General features: G+C 56.7%; 2 protein-coding genes across 2 annotated transcripts; one reads left to right on the top strand and one right to left on the bottom strand.

The window, feature by feature from the left end:
* Window positions 1-216: 216 nt before the first annotated feature.
* Window positions 217-23,509, top strand: NECAB3 (N-terminal EF-hand calcium binding protein 3; the record flags this gene model as incomplete). Its single annotated transcript, XM_080628168.1, has 13 exons — window positions 217-309; window positions 4,838-4,862; window positions 5,588-5,696; window positions 11,929-11,954; window positions 12,264-12,361; window positions 19,425-19,561; window positions 19,732-19,853; window positions 20,129-20,208; window positions 20,568-20,621; window positions 21,034-21,146; window positions 22,529-22,606; window positions 22,853-22,944; window positions 23,481-23,509. 13 exons carry the CDS (start codon window positions 217-219, stop codon window positions 23,507-23,509), a joined length of 1,056 nt encoding a protein of 351 aa, XP_080484294.1.
* On the bottom strand, window positions 17,320-18,438 carry ACTL10 (actin like 10; the record flags this gene model as incomplete). The annotated part of the gene is made up of 1 exon (XM_080628167.1): window positions 17,320-18,438. One exon carries the CDS (start codon window positions 18,436-18,438, stop codon window positions 17,320-17,322), a length of 1,119 nt encoding a protein of 372 aa, XP_080484293.1.
* Window positions 23,510-23,688: the final 179 nt, after the last annotated feature.

Here is a 23,688-nt window from a genome sequence, read left to right on the forward strand (position 1 = left end):
GGCCCTCAGGGGAGGCAAAGAGTCCTGGCGGCTGCTGTGCCGCTCCGTGAGTGCAGATCCGCTGGCAGCTACGGCAGCGTACGGCGGGGTACGGCACGGCATCGCACTGCTCCCTACGGCAGCGTACGGCGGGGCACGCACCGCTCCTTACGGCGTCGTATTCCGCCATACGGCATCTCACCTCGGGGCGCCGCAGCGCCCGCGCCCGGCGGGGCCATGATGGCGTGTGCCGAGCTGCTGGCCGTGTGCCTGCTGTCTGCCAACCGCGGCCCCGCGCCCCGCCGACAGCCGCTCCCCATCTTCCACGACGTGAGTACCGGCGGGGCGGGCCCTCTGCGAGACCCGGTCACACCCCCGGGGGTGGCGGGGACCAGGCGGTCGCGGTGCTGCCTCCTTCGCGGGGGGCATTGGGGTGCCCCGACAATGACTCGAGGTGTGGGTCGTGGTGTGTTAGCGCTCAGCGTTGTGTCCTGCTGCATAATGAGCCTCTGCGTGGCTGCAATCAGCCCGCTCCTTCCCCTGCTCTGGTTGTGGTGGCTCCTGGAGCCGTGGGAGGAACTGTGTAGCTGTTAATAGCTGTGGGACCCCACAGGCAGAGTGTGTCCGTCACCCACTGCAGCTCCCAGCCCTGCTCCCTCTGAAGGTGCCGGGAGTTGTGGTGGAAGATCTGCCTTGTGCAGGCTGGAGGTCGGCGTAGCGGTGGCTGCGGGAGTTGGAGATGCGGATGGTGGCTGTTGTCTTCTTGCTCACCAGACAGGTCCTGGCACAGTGCCTCCTATCACAGCACATCCCCTCGAGCCCTGTGGCCCGGGTGCTGCTGCAGAGAGGGAGCTGTGCGCTGGGATGGGGCTCTGGGAGAGGCAGCCCCTCTGCTCTGTGGCACCGGGCATGGTTGGCCATCTCCCAGGGCACGTGGCACAGCCTGGGTCAAAGCCCACCTCTGCTGTTGGAGCACATCAGAACTGCTCAACCCTCCTGCTCCCGGCGGTCTTCTGTGAGGTGCAGGGTGCCTGGGTAAGGCTTGAACCTCCCTAGTGAGCCACCAGCCCTTGTGTTCCCATGTCCAGCACCTCGGGGTCTGGAGTCACGCTGTGGAGCCAAGAAGATGCGTAAGCGGAGGTGCTGTCCCTGCCCTGCCACAGGGACCAGGGAGGAGAAAGCAAGTAAGGGGTAAGGGTGAGGGTTAGTGTGGTGCCCCAGCACCTCGAGAGCCCAGGTGCTGGCTGTCATTTCCATCCTGTCCTGGTCCGTGTGGTGCCAACCTCTGTGTCCCAGTTCATCCTGGAGGAGGGGAGCAGATCTCAGGCAGGCTTAGAGAAGGTGAATGGTGTGGCTGTCCATCAGGGAGATCTCCTGGCATCCTCAGGGAGCAGCTGGAAAGCACGGCTCATGGCCACACAGCTTCCAGCTGGGGGTCAGGGTCTCTCTCCTGCCGTGGGGAGGTTGCAGACCGCAGGGCTCTCCAGCCAGCATCATTAATTGTGCTAATTACTTGGCTGAAGGAAGATGGGCTGGAGGGGGGTTGGTGGTGACAGCTGTGTTCCAGCTCAGCCCCTCAGGGCACTGCTGAGTCCCACATCCATCCCTCAGGGCGTCATTAAGGCAATTAAAATGGGAAGTGTTAACAGCAGTAGCGGTTCTGGCGGCTTCCCTTCCGCTTCCCTGTGGCTCCCTTTGCTCCCGCCTCAGCTCCGGAGCTTGGCAGGGGGAGTTTAGTAGCTCTGCTTTAGTATCTGACTCCAGCTTCCCTTCAGGCTGGTCAGGGCAGCGGGAAGGCAGAGCTGCCCATGGCAGATCCCGGGTGGCAGCTCGTGCTTCCCCTGGGATTGCCCCCCTGCCTTCAGGAGGGCTGAGGAGGAGGAGGGCTTTGCCGGAGACGCTTTGCTGCAGGCGCGGTACGAGCTGCAGTGCTGCCATCGCAGTTGTTTCTCTGTGCAGACATCTCGAGCCTCTGGGAGATTCATCCCCCAGGCTGGTGCTTAGGGCTGGCTTAGTCCCCTCTCGGGGCACGAGAGCTTCTGCAAAGCCTCTTGGACACCCCCCGGTTACCGCCGGAGCCTGGCTGCAGCCCGCACTGTGTCCCCAGGGTGGCTGTCCCTCCCCATCAGCTGCCATGTCCCTGGCTGCGTGTCCAGTAGCTGCGGTTGCTTCCAGCCCTGCAGGCAGGAGAAGCCCTCTCATGTCCCTCCTGCCGGGATGGGGGGGTTCACCCCCCAAATGAATGCCATTCAGTGCTGCTCCCATCGGTCCCCGTGTGTCTGTCACTGCAGGCACTGAGCGGCGCTGCGGCTGCTTGGACCCGGGGGCTAAGGAGAACGTCTCGGGTTTGAGGCAGTGTCCCTGTGTTTCTGAGGCTGTCAGGTCCCGGGTGCAAGTGAGGGACTGTCTGCAGTGCCTCTCCTGATCCCATTCCCAGCCTGCCTTTGCATCTCTTTCCCTTGGCTTAGTCCCAGGGCTGCCCTCATGTTCCGGGAGCAGCACTTACCTGCCATTGCCGTGCATGTACCTACCTGTGCAGGGGGCTGGAACCAGATGAGCTTTAAGGTCCCTTCCAGCCCAAACCAGGGTGGGATTCGTTCTCTGTGCCTGTGCCCTGGGGAGGGGGTGTGGGGGTCACTGTGGAGTGTGGAAGCTGCTCTGTGCTGGTTTTGCCTGGCTGCAGTTGGATCCTGCCTTGTGCACAGGAGCCATCGGGGTTCTCCAAGGCACCCCTCTGCAGCGGGGTTGGCTGAGAACAGGCTCGCTGGAGGTGCTGAGGAGCGCTGCTGTCCCTAGGGAGCATGGAGCAGATGTGGCCCTGCCTCGCAGGGCTCTGCTTGTGCCACGTGTGTTTATTTTGAGCTCCAGGCAGCCCTGGTATGTGCACTGGCAGTGTTTTTCCAATGCACTGCTGGAGCACAGGATCCGGGGCACAAGGGAGCAGCATCAGCTCTGTTTGTTGAGGTCCCTGCTGAGTCCAGGATGGGCTCACCCTGGATTTGAGACCTTCTCAGGGATCCCCTCTTAGCCTGCAGACAGACCCTGCTGAGCGAAGGCAGCCTGTGCATGGGAAATGTTTGGCCTCACTTGAATCTCCATTTGTTAAGTGCCTGGGTGACACTTTGCTGTCTTTGGAATGTGCTGGCTGGCTCAGTGACAGTTGGAGATGTCACTGTATGAGCCAGGTGTCCCTCCAGTGACAGAGAGCTCTGCAGGATGAGGCTTTTGCCTTGGCAGAAAGCAGCATGCCCGAGGCAGGGAGGCAGCAGGGTGACACAGGCACATGGGACCCAATGGTGCTGCCAGGGAGCCCTGGCACGTGTAACCCTGTGGCCATGAGACCCCTGATGCACAAGAGAGCCCTTTAGCCTAAGTAAAGTTGCTTTAAACCCCAGAGAACACCCAGTGTGTGGGAGCTGCAGGATCCTGTCTCGGCTGGTAGAGGTAAAGCTCCAAAGCAAGTCCTGTGAGGCATTCAGAGAGCCCCTGCCCTGCTTTCCTGCACAGGCAGCAGCCTGGCTGCTGGAAGCTGGTGTCCTGGAGGGATGGTTACCTAACAGTGCTCCACTCCCTGCAGCAGCTCGGGCTGGTGGGAACTTGCCTTGCTCAGGAGAGCATCCATCAAGGCCGTGTCCCTGCGCCTGGTTTCGGTTGTGGGGAAGGACCAGGAAGCTCCCTGCTGGGACCAGCACCAGAAAAGCCTCTACCCAGTTGCAAGCCAGTGGCTTCCTGAGGTGTGAGCAGTGGAGGCTTTTCTGGGCAGCTCTTTCTTTACCTCAAAGCGATTTTTCAGGGACATTTCAGTGGCTAAATATGGGCTTGTGGCCTCAAAACACGCAGCAGAGCTGGTGGTGAGCGGTGCAGAAGGGAGCTGGGGGTGGAGGGGGAGCTGGCAGCGACACGTCTTCCTGCAGCAGGGAGAAGAGCTGCTCTGGGGGTGGCTTGATCAGCGGCCTCTGCTTTGCAGGTGCATGGAAAAGGATACAACAAAGCCCACTTTCCCCTTTTCCTGCCCTTCTTCATTCCTCATCTTTCTTCAGACCTTCAGATTTCTTTCTCAGCCAAGATGATTAAAAAAACGAAAGTTGCCACTCACACGACTCTGTCATTGGCTTCGTTAGGATCTGCCGGTCAAAAGCTCGTACTGTTTGATGTGGCAAGGTGTTCCCAGGCTTTGGAAATGATGCTGTTCCTCACTGGAGTCAGCCCCAGGCCTTCTGCGAATTCCTGATGAGAGGGGAGCCAGGCAGGGATAAGGAGCCCCAGCTTTCTCCTGGGATGCAGGCAGAAGCCTCGTGGTTGGGAACCTGGGTTGAGACCCTGAGCTGGAGCAACTATGCTCTGGGGCAGGCTTGGTTACAGATTAATGAATTCATTAATTATTAATTACAGTGTGTGTGTTGCAGGAAGGGTTGTTGTGAAGGGTGATTACAAAGTGCAGGACAAGAGCTTCTCCTCGATGCAGACACTTGGAGTGTCAGCGGTGATGCACAAAGCGCTCCCGTTATGGAGTGGTTTGATGCTTAATGTTCTTTCGTTTAAAGGGTCTGAAAAATTAAACACTTTCCATCAGGAGGCTGTAGCAAAGCCCTTTCTAGCATTTCCCTCTGTGTGCTCTAAAAGGTGCTCAGTGTGAGTTCTGGGCAGCTGTGCCCAGAGCTTTGCGCACTGAAGGCAAGAAATGGGTTTGGTTGTTCCCAAAAGGGGATGTCCTGGTGCAGCGCTGGCACTGGGGGCTCTCGATGGCTCCCCGGGAGGGGGGGTTCCCATGGTGGCAGTGCTGGGTGCCCCCGGCTCTCCGCTCAGCAGCAAGGAGCCAGTGCTGCCTCACTGAACCCTCTCCTGTTTTCTCTTGCAGATCTTCCGGCGAGCTGACAAGAACGGTGAGTGCTCTGTTCTGCCACTGCTGGCCTGGGTGAAGCAGCACAGCCCATCCCTGCTGCAGGTTTGGCAGCAAGAGTGAAGCAGGATAAGAGCAAGCAGCTCTCTGGCTGCAAGAAAGAAAGGAAGTGGGCTCCCAATTCACTGTCCATGTAGGACAGAGCCCTTCCCAAGCCCTGCTGTGGCCTGTGCGCACATTATCTCTCATGTGCCCTGCTAGCCCAGGAGCCATCAGGCTTCTGATCCGTCCCTTGTAGGGTTGATTCAGTCTCTGCATCTGATCAAAATGCAGCCCAGGAGCTGAAGTCCTCCTTAGAGGGGAAGGAAAAAGCTCAGAAGTCAATGGAGAACTTTTCTTTCCATAAAAGCCTGATGCTGTCCTTACTGTGCTGTTTGTAATGGACCCTACTTGGACAGTCATTGTCTGACTGTCCGACACAGACAGAGTGTCTGCATCCCTTTCTCTGAACATTGCAGTGATATCTCTTGGAATGGGCTGAAATTCCCACCTGGAACTCCAGCAGCAGTGGCCCTGCTTGCCAGCACTGCTGGGGTTTCAATGGGGACTGGTGGGACATGCCTTCAATGCAAGCTCTGCTCTAATTACTATGCACGGCATGCCCGAGCGGCCCACACTCCGGGTGGAGAGGCTGCTGGGAGGATCACTGGGGCCTTGATGCTGCTTTCTGTGGATATATAATTATTCTTCCCTTTTATTTCCATGCAGATGATGGGAAGCTGTCATTTGAGGAGTTCAAGAACTATTTTGCTGATGGGATCCTGAGCTCGGAGGAGCTGTGGGAGTTATTCAGTGGCATTGACAGACGTCACTCAGAGTGAGTACCATGGTGGCACAGAGGAGGGGAGATGAAGGGGGATATAAAACTGCTTGCCTGTATATGGAGGCCATTTGGAGGCGGGTGTGATAAATAGGTTTATCTTGCCCTGACTCTCTCTTGTAACACGCGGATGTTAAAACCCATTGAACACCAGCTACGAGCATTGGTGAGGAGAGAAACCAGACATGTTGAGACCAGCCATTCTCAGATTCACTCTAGCTCTGTAAATACAAGCATCCATTTAAGATTACATTAGCTTGAAAAACGTATTCCGGAAAAGCACAGCTCTCTAGAGCAGGTTGTGTCTGCAGGAGGAGCGTGTGATGGTGCGAGGACGATGCACAGACTGTGCAAAGTCACAGGCTCTGCCACTGCTAACACAGGGAACTGCTTTTCACTTATGTAAGAGCAGCTTTGCACCAGGAGTGGCTCTGTGAGTGTGACTTTGAATTTAGGCCAGCTTCTTTTAGAAAAAGAAACCCCCAAAGAACAGGAGCAGTGGTTGCACTGAGCCCTGGTCTCCTCTTGCTGGTGCTGTCTGGAGGAGTCTGTTGGGCTTGGCTGGGTTTCTTATCCCAGTCATTCAGATACTGGCCTTGCTGGGGCTGTGACCCAGTGAGTTTTGGCACTGGTAGAAACTGGCTGTTGATGAATTGCCTGTCTATTCAAATGGAAGGGTGCTGTGCAGGAGGAAAGTGGCTGCAGCTTCCTCCTGATCTCGGGTCCAGGCTCAGCTCTGGCTCCTGCCGCTTCTCTGGCACCCCAGGAAGCATCTCCTGCCCCTCTCTGATGCTCCTGTCCGGGGCAGTGTCTGAGCAGGTCCCTGCCAGGGAGAGGTGGCTCTCAGCAGCCGTAGCTGCACACACTGGTCCCAGAGCTTTGCAGAGAGCCAGGGCAGTAGCACAGAGGACCCGTGCCATGCTGAGATGCCAGCAGCCACCAAATGTCACTGACCCACTGACAGCAGATACCCAGTGGTCCCTGGCTGCAAGGGACCTGCATCATCCACCCAGGGCTGGTGGCATGGGGGTGGTTGACTGCTGCTGGGTGTTTCATGGTGGGTTGAGCTGATGCTCCCACTGCCGTGATGGGGCAGAGAAGAGGGCTGGTGTGTGCAGCCCCTGTTGCCACTTGCTTTTAAGCTTGTTGCAGCCTGCCCTGGCAGTTGCTTTTGTTGGATGTGGGCAGCACGAGGTGTCTCCTGAAAATCCTTTTGTCTCTTTGGGCTGTGATCCCAGGAGTCAGCAATGAGCATTTCTCCTTCTTCTGCAAACGCTCCTTTCCTCTCACTCCGTTTTGGGGTGACCTTGGAGTCACTCCCCATACACACCACTGGAAAACACAGATTGCAGCAAAGCAAAGTCTGAACTGTGCTGTTTACTGACTGGTGAAGATCTCCTGGTTTACCACTGCTGTCAGGCTGGGCTGCTTCTGTTTGTCCAGAGCAGATGAACAGGGCTGATCCCAGAGCCATGTACAGCCCTGGCTGCAGTGGTGCTCCCTCGAACTCACTACTGTAATGATGGTGTGGTGGCTGTGATAACTTGGCAGTTGCAGTGTTTTGCTGGTGGCATCAATTAGCAAGGTGTAGTTCTTGTTTCTGTCCTTGGCTGGGACATGGTCCATGCACACAAGTACAGGGTCAGTGCATGGGACTGCCTCAGTGGGAGCAGGCAGGAGCAGGATGGGGACTGGGAGGTGGCAGCAGGGAACTATACGTGATTTCTTCAGCTTCATCCCCAGCTTATGGAGGAGGAGGAGGAGTTGGGACCCCCCCAGGGAGGGAGCCTGGCACTCAGGTTCTTGTCTGGTAGGAGGCATCCTGCCCCTGCAAACAACATGGGGCAGCACTGTGTCTGCCAGAGTGCTCTGATCCTGACCCAGAGCCGCCAGCCTGATGGGACAAGGGACTGGGAGAGACAGTCCCCAGGGAGCCATGACCTATCTGTCCCCAGGGATATCTGCCTATCTGCCCAGGGACTGCACAGCAGCAAGTAAAGGAAGTCAGCATGGTGGGGCTCATGGAGGTCTCTGGCTCTGTGCAGAGAGCTGGAGTTTCTGTCATTTGTTTTGGGGTGTGTATGGGAACTTGCTCCTTTACAACCCCTGGTGTCTTGTAAGGGCTGTGCTGGTGTCCCATTGTCCCCTTGGCAGGGGTTGTTCAGCCCCTTGCCCCTGGCTGCCTGTTTGCCTGGCACTTGCAGAGCTGACTGAAGTTTGCTGCCAGATTCAGGAGTTATTACCTGAGGTAATACTCCAGTATTGTGAAGCTGGAAAGCAACTACAAGCTCTACAAGCAGATCTGGTGTGCTCCTTTCATGTCCCATAGCTTTTCCGACGATGGGAAAGTTTCACCCTTAATCCAGTGGGTGGATTTGGCACAGGGGTGCTGTATTCATCAGGTCTAGGCTGAAACTTGTGTTTCTTTGTCAGTGCCAACCTGATCCAAGCAGAGACAGTAACAGAGACCTTCATACCCAGGCACTCTCTGTGGCTGGGTAACAGAGCACTGCCCAGACTCGTCCCGATCCTCACCCATCACTGCTCCCCTGGGCCCCAGAGCTGACATCTGGGAACACGGGTGTTTCTGAGGTCTCACACATCACTTGTTCTCCTTCCAGAGACCTTAAAGCTCATCCAGTTCCAACCCCTGCCACGGGCAGAGACACCTTCCACTGGAGCAGCTTGCTCCAAGCCCCTGTGTCCAACCTGGCCTTGAACACTGCCAGGGATGGGGCAGCCACAGCTTCTCTGGGCACCCTGTGCCAGCGCCTCAGCACCCTCACAGGGAAGAGCTTCTGCCTAAGAGCTCATCTCAGTCTCCCCTCTGGCAGGTTAAAGCCATTCCCCTTGGCCTGTCCCTACAGGCCCTTGTCCCAAGCCCCTCTCCAGGTTTCCTGCAGCCCCTTTAGGCACTGGAGCTGCTCTCAGGTCTCCCCTTCAGGAGCCTTCTCTTCTCCAGGCTGACCCAGCCCAGCTCTCTCAGCCTGGCTCCAGAGCAGAGCTGCTCCAGCCCTCGCAGCATCTCCGTGGCCTCCTCTGAACTCGCTCCAGCAGCTCCACGTCCCTCTTGTGCTGCTGCCCCAGAGCTGGATGAGGGCTGCAGGGGAGGTCTCACAACATCGTTACAAATGGCTTCGTACTGCGTGCTGCAGTGCTGTATGGGTTGTGTGTCATGTTTGCAGAGGACTGTGAAACCTGCCCAGGCGTGTTGCAGGGACCTTGTGTGCTTTTCTGTCTTCATGTTGGGAATACTTAGAAAACTAAGGTCTGGCAAATCCTCCTTTGCATGACAGTGGTCAGATGGTGGTGGCAGGAATTGGGTGCAGGCTGCCCACAGCCTGTGTATGTGTGATCTTGAGCCACGAGTGGAAGAGGTGACGGTGCTGTTAAAAACTCTCAGTGGAAGTAACCTCAGGCCTCTGGTTCTATGGAATAAGGGACTTGGAGGAATCTTGCTTCCTTCTCGGTGATTAGAGACTTGGAGACTTTGACTAAAGCCTATGCCTGATGGTGAGTGAAGCACTGGGCACAGTGATGGCAGCAGAGTGATGGTGATGGCACCAGAGGTTCCCAACACGATAAATGGTAAATATAAAAACTTCCCATCTGCTTTGCCGAGCTGATTGCTGTTTTCTTGCATAAATTCCAGGCACATTCTCACTAAATCCCAACAGCATAATGATGACAAGATCCTTCATCATCAGTTCAAGCTTAATTACAGTTAATCAGTGGTTTGAGCACAGTCAAAATACAGCTATGTGGAAGTGTGGAGAGGCTCAGGATGAGTGTTTTGGAGGCAGAGGATGGCTCTTCTCTTGAAGTGGGAGAGGGGATGGATGGCAGAGAGAGGAGTGGGGCAAAGCCTGTTGCAGCCCAGCAAAATGGGTTGGGATTTGATGTGCAGTTCTCCTGGTTTCTGCTATGAAGTAGCTTCTGGTAGCATGAAAATGACACCATCAGTCCCATGCTTTGCTTGCAGTGCTCTGTCCTGCCCTGAACTGCACCCTAGGCTGCTGTGGGATGTGGGAAGAGGTGTCCGTGCAGGGCTGTGGATGGAGCAGGCTGCGCTGGGAAGGGAGCACATCTTCCACTGGACAACTCTCCAAGCACTGACTTTTGCCCCAAGTTCAGTGTTTAACTGTTCCCTGGTTTAGTGGTTGTTAGTTGCTTGATTTTAAGCAGCAAACAGACAAGATGGAGTTATTATCTCCAGCCTCTCCTTAGGGGCCACAGGGTTGGTGGTGATTGTAGCTCATTGTCACACGAATGCCTGCTTGCTGGAGCCCAAGGTGGGCTGAGCTGGTGCCACCTTCATTCTGGTGATGCCAGCCCCAGGGTCTCACTGGGGACGGATGCAAAAGGCTGGATAACGTATGCATTGAGTGTTTCACTGTGTGTTTTATCTCATGTCCGTATCCCCTCTTTTGTATCTTTTACCTATCTTTTGGCTGGGAACCAGTGGCTGCAGTTCCCACTCCAGCTCACAGGTCTCACAAGCAGTGCTGTGGATGATGCAGTGCCAGGTCACTGATGGCAGTGCAGCAGCAGCGGCTCTGCAGGCTCCAGGCAGCTTTTAGGGATCATTGGGAAAATGAAGAAGGAGCAAAGCATTTTTCCAGTCAAAACTTGTGCTTCAAGCCCCAGTCACTCCATCCTGCAGAGCTGGGGTTGGGTGCATGGAGCTGCTCGGAGAGGGGATGAGCAAAGTCTGATGAAGTGGCTGGAGGCGGCAGAAGAAGGGGCTGTGACTTTGCTGATTTCTCTGTATTGTATCCCAAGGGAATCACTGTTTGTTTTCAGCCACTTTCAAACCTGCCTGCAGTGTCGGGACAGTGTGCCAGGGAAGCAGCTCCTGCAGTAGGTGTTGCAAGCAGAGGAGCCAAATCACATCCTAAACCTGCCCTTCTTCATTGCCTGAGAAGGCGCTTGATGCCCAGCAGAAAGAGGCACAGGAACCAGCCTTTGATGCCTAGGGGCAAAGCTGTAGGAAGATTTTGCTTAAATTATCCCTGTTCCTGGCATGGGATACTGAACACTTTGCACACTCTCCTCTAATTGTGCCTTGGGGTAGTTTTGCCCCTTTGCCCTGTGAGCAGTGTCAGAGGGGACATAGGGTGATATGGCAGTGATTTGGCTTCCCCAGGGCAGTGTCACTGCTACCATCCTCATGCTTGGAGCCAGGTTATCACCAGTTCGTCCATGTGTGACAGCACTTAAAAACTTAAAAAAGCCTCTTTCATGCTTTCTTCCACTTTTCCAATCAGGATTAGAACTGGCTGTAATCATTATGGGGATTTTGAGACAGCAGATTGTCTTGAGTGGAGGCTGATTTGAATACATGATACTGTGGGGTATTTCCCTGCAGGCTCTGCAGGGATGCTGGGCATCACAAGCAGCTCTGCCTCCATGGCTTTGGCCACCTGTGTGGATCTAACTGCTTCATGCAAACCCACATCCCATCCAAAAACATGTGATGTTTTCTCCTCCCTCTCCACCCCAGCAGCACCTCTGTTAGCAACACAAAGGACCTGTCCAAGCCCTGCAGGGATGCCAGCATTGACTCTCCAGTGCAGTACTCTCTGTTATTTAAAAGGGATAGGGGGCTGAACCCAACCTCCAGGTATTTTTTACTTGGATCCCTGTTTTAATGGCCTTCACATAAGGAACAACCCCTCTTGTGGGCTGTGAAGCCATCCAGGGAAGGGGAGGAGCAGCCATGGGGCAAGCAGGAGAGAAGAGGGCCTGTACCATGGGGCAGGCAGCAGTGAGGATCTGGGCTGAGGTAAAGGGGGACAGGAGGAGGAAGCCCTGGCCCTTCCCCACACCTCTGGGAGAAGAGGTTGGGTTGAAGAAGCAGCTTCTGGGTCTCATCAGCTGCAGGGCGCAGAAATGGGGCTGCCTTGTCAGCCCAGGGCACTGCCTGCCTCCCCTCCATCCCATCCCCTTCTTGATGCCACTGGCACTTTCCCAGCACACTCCAGCTCCAGGACATGTTTGTGGAGCAGCTTTGCTTGCTCCTTCAGCTCCCGGAGCAGAAGTGATGCTCTGCAGCCCTGCCTGGGTGATGCTGTTGCTGAGCACAGCTCCTGAGCTGCTGCCTCTAAGCTTGGGCAGCTTTTCCTTTTCCTGGGGGTCAGGACAAGCCCTCGAGGCCCTGCTCACTACAACTGCTCTTCCCAAAGCAGCCACCACATCTAACAAGAGCTTGTTTCTCTGTTTCTTGCAGTAACGTGGACACGGAGAAATTGTGTGGTGAGTAGAGTGATGTTCGGAGGGATTCCCCTCTTGAGGACCTGTGGTAGGGCTTTGTGCACGTCTGACCTAGCCAGTCAAGTGGCATTTGACACTCCTTGTGCCTGAATCCCAGAGGGCATCCATGCTTTTCCCAAAGGGAATGGGACAAGTTGTCCCTGGGGATAGGAGGGGACTCTTTCATTGCAGCCCAGGTGGGATCTTGACTCTGGGGAGACAGTGCTGGGCTGTGTGTGGGAGGCAGCAGGGGCAGGGCAGGCAGCGATGGAGTCTGTGGTCTTCTCACTGTGCTCTTCTCTCCTGCTCCAGATTATTTCTCAGCGTATCTTGGAGAATACAGGAATGTGCTTTCTGCCCTGGAAGCCCTCAACTCTGCGGTCCTGGCAGCCATGGACAAAACCAAGCTGGTAAGGATGGAACCACAGGAGGGTGGTGGGGCAGGTGGGTTGGTAACAGAAGCTGTGGTGATCTTGGCTGCTTGCTTAGGTTCAACCTGGGTACCAGAGGCAGCAAATGTACCTCTCAGAACCCTGTGTGTGCTTTGGGTGTCTGCAGCTGTGGACTACTCTCTACTGGAGGAGAGGGAGCTGTGCTGGAGGAGAAGGGCAGAGCTGATGCTTTTGTGCTTTGCCGATGGCTTCTTCCTGACAGGCTCTGGCAGGGATGGTTTCAACAGCTCCTGCAGACCACTTGCAGCATCCTGCCTGGGAATGCTGTTTCTGGGAGCATCACTGACAATCTATGTTGTGTCTCTGAGCCAAAGCAAGGTCTTTACCACCAAGCACTGTGCGTGAAAGGAGGACACTGGGGTTCAGCTGCTCTAGGCTGACCCCAGCAGCTTGTGCTTAGCACAGCCTGTGCTGGCAGCCACAGAAATGGGCTGCTGCACTGGGGCAGGAGAGCAGCTCTGGGAACAGAGAGGTGCTTGGGAGCAGGTAGGGAATGGTGGAATTCATTGACTCCCAGCCTGGTGCCAGGTTCATCCCTGCAGTGAATGCTCTGCCTCTCCCTGCAGCTTGGACTGATGGGAGGCAGATTGGAGGCTGCTAATGAGGGCAAGCAGCCTCCTGCTTTGTGAGCCCTGCATGGAAGAGCAGCAGTGTGCAGCCTGTGGGCTCAATACAGCTGTGAACAAGCAGGGGCCAGCACTGGAGGGGACCCTTCTGGGCTCCCTTTGCATATGAAATGTACGAAATGGTTTAGCTTTGTGCCTGGGGCTGATGCTGTGTTACAGCCGTGGGAAGGGCCAGCCCTTGCTTTCCCTTCAGTGAGGTGGTTTGGTGCTTGTGGGAAGTGGATGAAGGGCATCATCCACGTGCACACTGCCCTATTGATGGGACAGAGAAGTGAGGGGGGATCTGGTCCCTCTCGCAGCTCTGCAGGGTCATCCAAGTGGTGTTTGTGCCTCTCTAGTGTCAGTCAGGATTGTGCCCTCTCTGAGTGTTCCTCTGGCCAGATGCAGCCTCAGCAGCATCTCCCTGTTCATTGGGAAATGTTATGCAGGAGAGGGGATCACTTGAAAATGCGTTTTTCTCTTTGCTTCGGCTGCCCAGCTCCCTTCATAGTTATTAAATGCAAGCCCAGAGGGAGGGAGTTAATCCTCTTCAGAGCTCTGCTTTATTTATGTTCTTTTCTGCTTTGTCTTTTTTGATAATGAATTTGTGTATTTATGTGTATCTCCAAAGCACAGTTACTGCCTGCTTCACAGTATTGCCATGATGCATTCATTCCCTTCATAGGCTCTGGTACCACAGGTGTTCCCTGGAAAAGAGAAGCAGGTTTTCCCTGTTGAAGCTGTTGAAACCCCTGTTTGGATGTGCTGGATCCAGGGGCCAGGGCAGCTTCATATTCACAGCGCTGCTCTCACCAGGGCAAGAGCTGCTCTGATCCGTGTGCTCCAGGGCACATACTGGCCTTCCTGGGAAGCATCTCCCTGTGCTTCCCTGGTCTGCTGGGCTCTGAGCAGGGAGCAGGATAGGGCAATGCTCCAAGCCTGTGGTCAGGGCTCTTGCAGAGCTGTGGGAAATCCGCTGCTGTTAGGGGCTGGCAGAGGTGACAAACGCTGTGTTCTTACCTGCTGTGACCTGCATGTATTCCCATGTTTGTATTTCCAGAATGGGACTTGGCCTGGGGTTATTATGGGGTTAGGGGGTTTATTAGGTTGGGTTTTAGCCAAAGCTCGCACCTCTCAGAGGCAGGGGAGGGGGCAGAGAACAAACATTTCCCATATTTCATTGTCTGTCCCTCACTTCTGTTAACTCCAACACCTCTAATGCCACCATGGCTGGGGACTGAGAGCCCCAGTTTGACAGAGGCCTCCCTTCCGGAGGAGATGCTGAAGCTTCATCCTGGGGAGCAGCTCTTACTGGAGATGCAGTCAAGCTGGGCAAACTGGAAGAGACTTGCTTGCTCCAACAGCCCTCACCATAAAGCTCTGCTTCCAGATCCATCTGTGGAGCCAACAGATGTTGGTAGATGTGGAACCAGTAAGTGTGGATCTATAGTCCCTGTCTGCTCTGCATGACTCCCAAGGAGGCAGGGATCTCCAGGCTAGCTAGAAGGAGAAGGGATTCTCTGATCCGGGTCTCATCATTGAACTACAGCATCTCTTGGTTAGGGCATGATCCATCTCCGGTAGTTCCTTACTTCTGGCTAGGATCCTGCCACAGGATTGCTCACCCCTGCATCCTCTGGGAACTTCCCCCACAGCTGTAAACAGGCTCTTGTAAATAGGAGCTCACTTTAGAAGCAGGAAAACAGAGATCATGGGCTGCTTTGTTAGCACAACAAAAGCAGAGACTGGGAGATGCTCACACCATGCCAGGGCAATGAGCTAAGGGGAGGAGAGAGAAAGAAAGCTAAAGCATGGGAAACACAAGCCAGGTTCGTCTTTCTCACTGTGTAAGTGCTGCAATTCCTGTAGGAAATAGTGTGTGTGGGCAGCGAACCTGCTCGTGATCTATTTTATGTCTCCATATGTTGGTAGAAGGAAACTGGATCATTAGGGGTTCCTGTGCTCCCATCCTGCCTCACTGCGTTGGTAGAAACATGGTAAAGAAAAGATGCCTGTGCAAGAAAAGAGGTTTTTTTTTCTCCAGATTCTGTTATTTCCACTTTTATTTGTAAAATACAACTTGCTCACTGTGCTGCAGGTCGCTGATTAAAGCTTATCTTGGGGTTAGGCTTTGTGTTTGCAGTATGACAGCATCCAAATATGAAGTGAATAGAAGGGAAGCTGTGTGGAAACCTCAGAGCAGCTTCCCATATCTGAAGGGGGCTACAAGGATGCTGGAAGGGGACTCTTCATCGGGGACTGTAGCGATAGGACAAGGGGTGATGGGTTCAAACTTAAGCAGGGGAGATTCAGGTTAGATCTAAGGCAGTTCTTCCCTGTGAGAGTGCTGAGGCACTGGCACAGGGTGCCCAGAGAAGCTGTGGCTGCCCCATCCCTGGCAGTGTTCAAGGCCAGGTTGGGCACAGGGGCTTGGAGCAACCTGGTGTAGGGGAAGGTGTCCCTGCCCGTGGCAGGGGTTGGAACTGGATGAGCTTAAGGTCCTTTCCAATCTAAACCATTCTATGATTCTATGTATGGTGGAAATACCTTGGGAAAAGGTCTGACATTTCTCACAGAGGAGCTGTATGCTTAAGTCTTTCCATTCTCCACTTTGCAGACACTGCAAATTAGCCCATAAATACCTCCCCAAGTCTTATTTCCCGTTTGGCAGGAGTTATGCAATCACCAATTCCATTCTGTCCCGAGCTTAATGATCATCATAAGAAACTAATAAAACCTCTCAAAAGCAGAATTACAGCAGCTCTTGGCAACTTTGACGCCAGCAGAGCTGAAATTCCCATCCATGACCAAAAAGCCTTGTCTCGTGCTTGCAGAGTTGTTTCCTCCCTGACTCCTTTCCAATGGTCTTTGCTGCGAGCAGGAAATGCTGCGCTCAGTGAGACAGAGCAGGTTTGCATTGAGCCTCTGTTACAGAGGGGTTTGAAGGCAAAGAGGTTTGCTTGTTTGCCTCAGAGCAAGGAGGGAGCCGGGCAGCTGAGCTGAAGGGAAGGTGCATTTTCCAGTGGATTCTCTCCCCTGGCATGAGATTTTTCCAAGCGGCTGCAGGCAGGTGAGGCAGCGTTTGGGCTTCTCCTGGGAGATGGTTATTTCCATCCTCTATCGGGCATGCTCCCCTGGGTGTGCTGTGTCTGCCGAGGCGAGAGACAGGAGGCAGCTGCTCATCGTGTGCAGTGCTGGCCCCAGACACTGATGTGTCCGTGTGGGATCCTGCTCTGCCCTTAGAAGTGGGTTGGGACGTGCTGGGACTGGGAGGCCATGATGATGAAAGGGGAGAGGATGGGGAGTGCTGGGAGGCTGGCTTGGTGCCGGGGCTTCTCCCATCACTTGGTCCTTTAAAGGGGAGCGACAAAGGAGAGAGGCATCCGGCCTCTGTGCAGGAGGAAGTGTCCATATGCCAAAGCTGTGGGGGCCCCGGCAGGGGCTCAGGAGGATGCGTTGGAAAAGAGGCTGCTTGCTGTGGGAAGTGTCCTCTGTGCACAAAGAGAGGTGAGGGTATCTGGATTGGGCCCAGCTCCCAGAATGAAGCAGGCTGTGCCCAGCCATGCCGTGGATGAATGATGTATCCCCCATGAACCTCTGATCCTTTTCTGATCGTCTGCTGGTCTGGGTGAGTTCACTACAGCAGCAGCGAGGGCAGGTGAGTGCTTTGCTGCCTGTTCACGGAGCTGAACCTGCTCCCAAGTCAACTTGATACCAAAACTACAAAACTGCTGTTCTCTGGTTCTCACCTGCTCATCCTCTGGACCCAGGGCTGAGCCGCTTCAGTGCCAAGTCAAGAAACCACCTCCTGCAGTCAAGTTGCTGCCGTGCTGGCACCGTGAGGACCTCCTGCTCCTCAGCTCAGCCCTCCCACCCCTGTGGCTCCCCATGAACCTCAGGGTCCCACTGCACTGATGGCTGGAAGGAGCTTTCCCACTGTCTGGAGCAGTCCCTTCCCTGTCCAGGCCATGCATTCCAAAGGGGCAGCTCTGCTGCAGTGCTCTGGACGTGCAGCATCAGGACCCGGCTGTACCAGGCAGTCAGCACGGCCTCGATTCGCAGCAGGAGCTGTGGGCGTGTTGCCAGCACACGGGACACGTGCAGAGGAGAGTGATGGGGTAGGCACAGAAATAACCCGGACTGTAAATGGAAAGCAGTTTACTTCTTTTGGAGCGATTGCATTGACTTTGCACTCCTGCAGCAGCGCAGAAGCTGGCCCTGGGTCACCAGCACAGCTCTGCCCGGAGCAAGGCAGCATGTTGGAGACGCTGCTCCTGCCCTGTGGTGGGATCCTCGGGATGCATCATCTGCCTATTGGAATATCCTGTGCACGTACTCAGCACCGTGCTCCTCGTACTCGCCCTTTGCCATCCATGCCTGCTGGAAGGACGTGAGCGATGCTGCTATGGAGCCCCCTGCCCAGGCTGCCGTGCCCCTCTCCGGGCTGGCCAGCACCTGAATCTGGCAGCCTGTGTCATGGAACAGGGCGTTCAGCTCTACGCACATCCTCTCGGGAAAGCCAGGAAACATGGAGGAGCCCCCTGACAGCACGATGTTACCCACCAGGTCCCCCTTGGTGTGGTCAGGTACCTTCTGGAGGCTCTGCCAGGCCAAGTAGTGGAGCCCTGGGGAGCTTTGGTGGAGGAGCTCCGGTTGGAAGAGTGGCTCCGGGCAGCAGAACCGTTCCTTGTTCAGGGTTATACAGTGCCCGTCGGGAGCCTGAAATCTGGCTGGGTGATGGAAACCTTGGTTCTGGAGGTCTCCTTCGTAGTCCACGGAGACGTAGCAGCATTGCTTCTTCATCTGGATCACTGTCTTCCTCTTCAAGGCCTTCAGCGCCGAGGGCTCGTTGGCGCTGTCCATCAGCAGGCTGTGCAGGTAGCTGGAGAGGAAGCCACCAGCCACCCCGAGGCGGTACGTGGCCTCCCGCTGGGTCTGCCCCAGGCACACGGAGGTGATGTGGGACACTCCAGCCCCAGCCTCCACAGCCAGACCCGTGACCCTGCCATAGGCACAGAGGGAGAGGAACCCGGTGTTGGCCACGTGCAGGGCTGGCACCCCAAAGTGCTCGAACAGCACCTCTGCCACCTTCTCCCTGTTGGTGGTGGGGCACGATGGGGAGTCAGCCATGAGCACTGCCTGCTCCTCTGGGGGAGCTCTCAGGCCGCAGAAGAAGAGGTGTCTCCATAGGTTTTCCATGCTGTCCCAGTCCTCAATGATGCCCTGCTTGAGGGGGTAAGACCTGGGTGCCACAGCGAAGCCTGCCGTGCTTTCAGCAGTGCTGTGGTGCTGCTGGGCCTCCCGTGTGGTGCCTGCGCTGCAGGGGTGTAGGAGCATGGTCCTTAGCACAAACTTGGGCTGCTTCTGGCCTGCGAATCCCGCCCGGGTGAAGCTGCTGCCATTGTCGATGACGACTGCAGGCTTTAGCATGGCAAAGTCCTGAGGGATGCTGGGGCAGGAGGAAGAGCCTCACCCTGCAGGGGGGCAAGAGGAGTCCTGTGGGGGCAAACCAGGCACTGGTACCTGCTCTGCAAGGGAGGCCTCCGTGGAGGACAGCTGCCTGCTCTGGAGCTGCTGTCTCTGCGAACATGCCTCAGCCTTTCCTCCTTGCTCGCTGCCTCACTGAGCATCCCTCCTTGGGCACCTTGTCTCCATTCCTGGGGGCATGGAAACATTCCGGCCCTTGAGATGCCCAGCAGTACAAGGACAAAACTGCAGGTTGTTTTAAGGAAGCCAGTGGAAACTGGACAGGAAAGAGTGCCTGGAGCAGGCTGCAGGGAATGGTGCAGTGCCCATAGCACATGGAAAGCAGCAGGCCAGGCTCACAGGGGCTTTCCGGCACTCTCAGTGGGTGACATGGGGACAGGCTGTGGGGTGGCCCCGAGCAGAGGGGAACATCACAGGTTCAGCAGGGATCTCTTCCCCTTGGAGCAGAGAGGCTCAGTGCTGCCTTCCCAAGGGAAGAGGACACGAAGCCCCCCTGCTGCCCTGTCCTGCCAGTGGTGGCTGCTCCCTGCAAGGGGCTGCCTGCGCATGGGGGACTCCTGCAGGCTCAGCACCACCAGCCCTGACCCAGGAGCCCCAGTGAGGGTGCAGGTAGGGAGCTCTGAGTGCCCCACAGCCCTCCCTTGAGCTGGGGGCTATTTCTATGAGTGGCCATTACCTTGTGGCTTGGAAGTGCCCATCTGTGGTCCCCTGACCCCTGAGGTTGGTTGCTGGGCCTTGATGGGGTTACTGCGGTGCATTCCCTGCTGTGACCTCACAGGCATGCACCCCGATGATGCTCGTGTCCCTCAGTGTCGTCCCTTCCTCCAATAACTCCAAATGTGATTGGAATCCAATCCATTGGGTTTATTTAAGGCTGCTCCCCCAGCAGAGCCTGAGGCACCTGATGGATCCTCCCCCTTTCCCCACAGAGGTACGAGACCTCCTCCAAGATGGAGCAGTTCCTGACGCGGTTCCTGCTGCGGGAGACCCTGCAGCAGCTGCAGTCCCTGCAGGCCTCGCTCGAGTGCGCCGTGGACACCGTGGAGGAGCAGGCGGGACGGGACAGGTAACGGGTGCAGGTCCTGCCCTGCCCGTGGGGGTCACAGTGTGGGGCAGGACCCACAGGTCCCCCCAGGAGGGACATCTGGGAGCAGGATCTGCCCTTTCCGAGCCTGCTCTGACCTGACCTGTGCGGTGAGTGACTTCAACCCCTCCTTTTGCATCTTGTGCTTTCAGAAAGGACATAAAGAAGCCTGAGACCGTGGTTGGGCTGAGGCCAGGGAGGCGATGTGGGCGCAGAGGACAGAAGAACGTCTGCCTGTCTCCAACAGACCCCTATTCTGGGATGCTAACGACAGGTATCTGCATCCCGGCCATCCCGCAGTTGGTCTCTGCCCCACTGGAGCAGAGGTGGGAGCAGCAGCATGGGGCAGAGCCTGGACCACCTCCCCCATGTGCCCTTGGAGCTTCTTTGGGATGTTTTATCTTGTGAGCAATGGGAAAAGTCTGAGCACAAAAAATCAGGGGTTTGGTTTAAATCGGAGGTTTAGAAGCTCCTGTGGTTTCCTGGGTCTTGAGCAAGCATTTGCAGTGAGAAGCTCTCTCAGTGACACCTCTGCCCTTCCCCACGCAGGCGTTTGTGTGGAAGACAACAGCCAGTGGATGGCGCAGATCAACCGGCTGCAGCAGCTCCTCGAGAAGCTGGAGTGCAAGGTGTGTGCCCGGGCCTGCGGGTGGGTGCCAACAGCCTGGAATCCATCCTGGCACCCTTACAGAGCTGCACCCGGTCACCAGACCTGGACTTGCAAAGCTGCTCATCCCCTGCTGTCTCCATAGCCCTGCTTCTCCCCTGAGGGCTCTGGCTCACCCTCCTCCATGGTCTGTGCTGATCTGACCAAGTCAGTCTGGACCCACTGAGCCCCACAGATGAGCAGGTCTCATCCCTGTTCTCCCCCAGGTCCCCACAGCAACACCCAGAGTGGTGCCTGCTGAGCTGGGCTGTGGGTTACTGCAGGGTTTACCTGGTGGCAAAGCTCCCCAGGGGTGATGGTTTTTCCTGTGGTTAAACGCAGAGCCCCCGCCTGGAGCCACTGAAGGAGGAAGCGATGTGTAAAGGAAGAGATGCAGTAAGTTCCTGTCCTGTTCTCTTGCTTGCAGTGACCCTGCAGCGCGCACAGGTCTCCAGTCCCACTCACGCAGCCCTCGGAGACTGGAGTTACTGGGGTGAGCTGCTGGCTTTGCACTGGCTGCCCGGCCATGCAGTGGGATGGGATCAGAGCTGGGAGCTGTGGGCCCATCCACAGGACAAATGCAGCTCCATCAGGCCTGGCAGTGCCCATGGCCAGCCCAGAGGAAGGCAGCTCCTCTTGTGAGTGCCCAGGTGCCCCAGGGTTGCTCCGAGCACCCACAGACCACGCAGAGCCCATTTCACTGGGGCAAGGACACAGTGAATAGCAGCAGCCCCAAGGCAGGGCCCTGCTACCAGGGGCAGGGGGCACACCTTGTCCCTGGTGCCACCGTTCTGCTGTCCCTCCGCAGCACATCCTGGTGGCCAAGAGGCAGATCTCGGTGGCAACGAGCAGCATCGAGGAGTTCCGCCAGGCCTTCAGGTCCTACACAGCGGGCACGGCCGGGCAGAGCAGCTGCCTGCAGTAAGTGCTTGGACACAGCATCCCTGGGGACAGCGAGGGGAGTGCTTTGTGGGCTTGGGGTGAAGTCTGACCTCTCAGAGAGGCCAGGACAGTGCCTCAGTGTGTCTGCAGTGTCACCCTATCTCCTGCTGCCCGTGCTCCCCGCAAGGACCACAGGTCAGTGGCGAGGAGAAGGGTGCTGTTACTTGGTTGTATTGCCAGCAGTGGCTGTGGCAGGAACATGGACGTGTTCCTCCAGCACTGAAGGACTCAAAAGTAATGGGGGGGAAGTCAAGGGGAGGGCTGGTGTCCGAGCGTTGCTTTGTGCTGTGTGTGAGGGCTGGGGGAAGGAGAAGCAACCACTGGGTGGGACCAAAGCTGCAGATGGAGCTGGGTCTGGCTGCAGCGCGTATCACTGCAGACCACAGAGCTGCTCTTCCAGAGGTGCTTCCCTTTTCCCATGGGACATTTCGAGCTGGGGATGTTCCCATTGAAAGTGTCATTTTTCAGCTCTTCCGTTCCAACAGCACAAAACCGCGTTTTCAGTCCAAAGAAAGGGAAGATCCTTGTTTTGACACGCGTGGCACAGAGAATGGCAGGTTTTGTCCTCTGCAATCGATGCTGTTCTGTCAGGAGAACAATTAGTGCAGAGAGCTGGGTAGCATTGCACGGGCAATGCTCTCCATGTGAGTGGGAAAAGCTGGAGTGAAGCACAGGGAGACTCTTGGGTCACAGCAGGGAATGTGGCTGTGGAGCTTGGCCCGTCCCTTCCTGCAGCAGCTGGAGGAAAGGCTCATCCTCAGCTGGAGCTGATGATGCTGCAGCCGGTGCAGATGGTTCCCTGCACCCTGAGCAGTGCTCCCGCCTCCCTGCTCCATCTCCCAGGGGCCGAAGGAAGCCCCAGCCCGGTCCTGCTGCAGGAGGCAGCGTGGGAAGCATTGGCCAAGCAGCATCACTTTGGGGTCAGCAACAGGGGTTCTGGTGAGAGCTCAAGGTCTGTGCGCTTGGGCCCCAGTTTCTTGCCGTGCAAGGGACAAGGGATGACACTCACCTAGTGCAGAGGGCTGGAGGGGGGAGCTGCTTCCTCAGGCTCTGCGCTGCAGTGCCAGGGATGGGCTAGGAAACACTTGACGCAACCCTTTACAGGCTGGTCTGTGGCAGCAGCAGGGTTAACGCTGTAGCGCTCCTGTGCTGCCCAGCTCTAGGAACTATGAAGCACGAGGGATTTGGGTTTGGGATGCCGTGGAGCCGTGTGCCAGCCCCAGACTGAGCATGAATCCATGCAGCTCTGATAGCCTCATGGCAGGGCCCATGTGCAGCCCGTGTGCCCCTTGCTCCGGGACCACTGTGGCTGCTCAGTGCCATCCCCCCGGCCCCGTCTCAGTGTCCCTCCTGTCCCGCAGTGTCTCCGCCTGCAAGCTGAGGGACGAGGCCTGCTTCATCCTGTACGAGTTCTGGCAGGATGCGACCGCCTGGAGGAGGTTGGAGCCTTTCCTCGTGTGGGTCTGGGGGCTCTGGGTGGGGGGGAGTTTCCTCCGGGGCTGCCCCAGGACCCCCCCTGCTCCCTGTCCCTGCGCTGCCCATCCTGCTGCTGCTGCATCCCAGCGCATCCCCTGGGCTGCCTGCAGGGGTGAACACCGTGGTAAGGGGTGTGGGGAGCGGGGAGGGATGTGCTGGGGTCCTGCAGCCCCAGGGCACACACAAGCCTCGCAGCCCCTGTTCTGCAGCCACCTGCAGTCGAGCTGCAGCAAGACGTTCCAGCGCTCCATCATCAGCCTGCTGGAGTCCCCGGAGCTGCTGACCACCATGCTCTTCCCAGGTGAGGGCTGCGGGGGGCTCGGGGCTGTCAGCTGGGGTCTCACTTTATTCCCTCTGAGCCTGCCCTGCAGAGCTCTGTCCCTCCTGGGTCAGTCCCAGGGCCTGTGCCCAGGGTTACAGCTCAGTGGTGCTGAGGCAGGGCAGAGATCAGGGACAACGCACGTTCCCCACGGTGCTGATGCAAATCTGGCTGTGAGAGGTGAGGAACCAGGAGGGTTTGGTGGCACCTGACACCCAGTTAGGACTCAGTTTGCTGCCCCTTCTGTCACTTGAACATGAAACGCATTAATTCGCACTGAATCCCAGGCCAGTCTCACTGGGCCCATTCCCAGCACTCCCCTGCACAAGTCCCTGCAGCTCAAGTGGGTGACGCAGCTCCAGGCCATGCCCTGGCCGTGCTCCTCACCCTGGGGTGGGGGGTGCTTTAGAGCTGGGTGCCAGGGACCCGCCAAAGAGCCTGAGCGGCAGGTCCGGATCCCCCCATCTCTGCTGCCCCATATCCCTGCGCTGCCTGCACTTCCCTGCCCCTCTCCCCAGCATCCTGGTGGATCATGAACAACAACTGAGCCGGGGCAGCCGCCGCCAGGACGCCGCTGCCATGTGGAAGACGTGGAGCGCTCAGCACAGCCGTCACGTTCGTCACCTCTGTGTCCTCATCCCCTCCTGCAGCGCGCAGGGGCTGCCTGCCCGTCCCCTGGCACTGCCCGGCCCTGCTCCTCGTATTTATTCCCTCCCCAAGCCATTC

This window comes from Psittacula echo, assembly GCF_963264785.1.
Source record: "Psittacula echo genome assembly, chromosome: 12".
Taxonomy (NCBI): Eukaryota; Metazoa; Chordata; class Aves; order Psittaciformes; family Psittacidae; genus Psittacula; species Psittacula echo.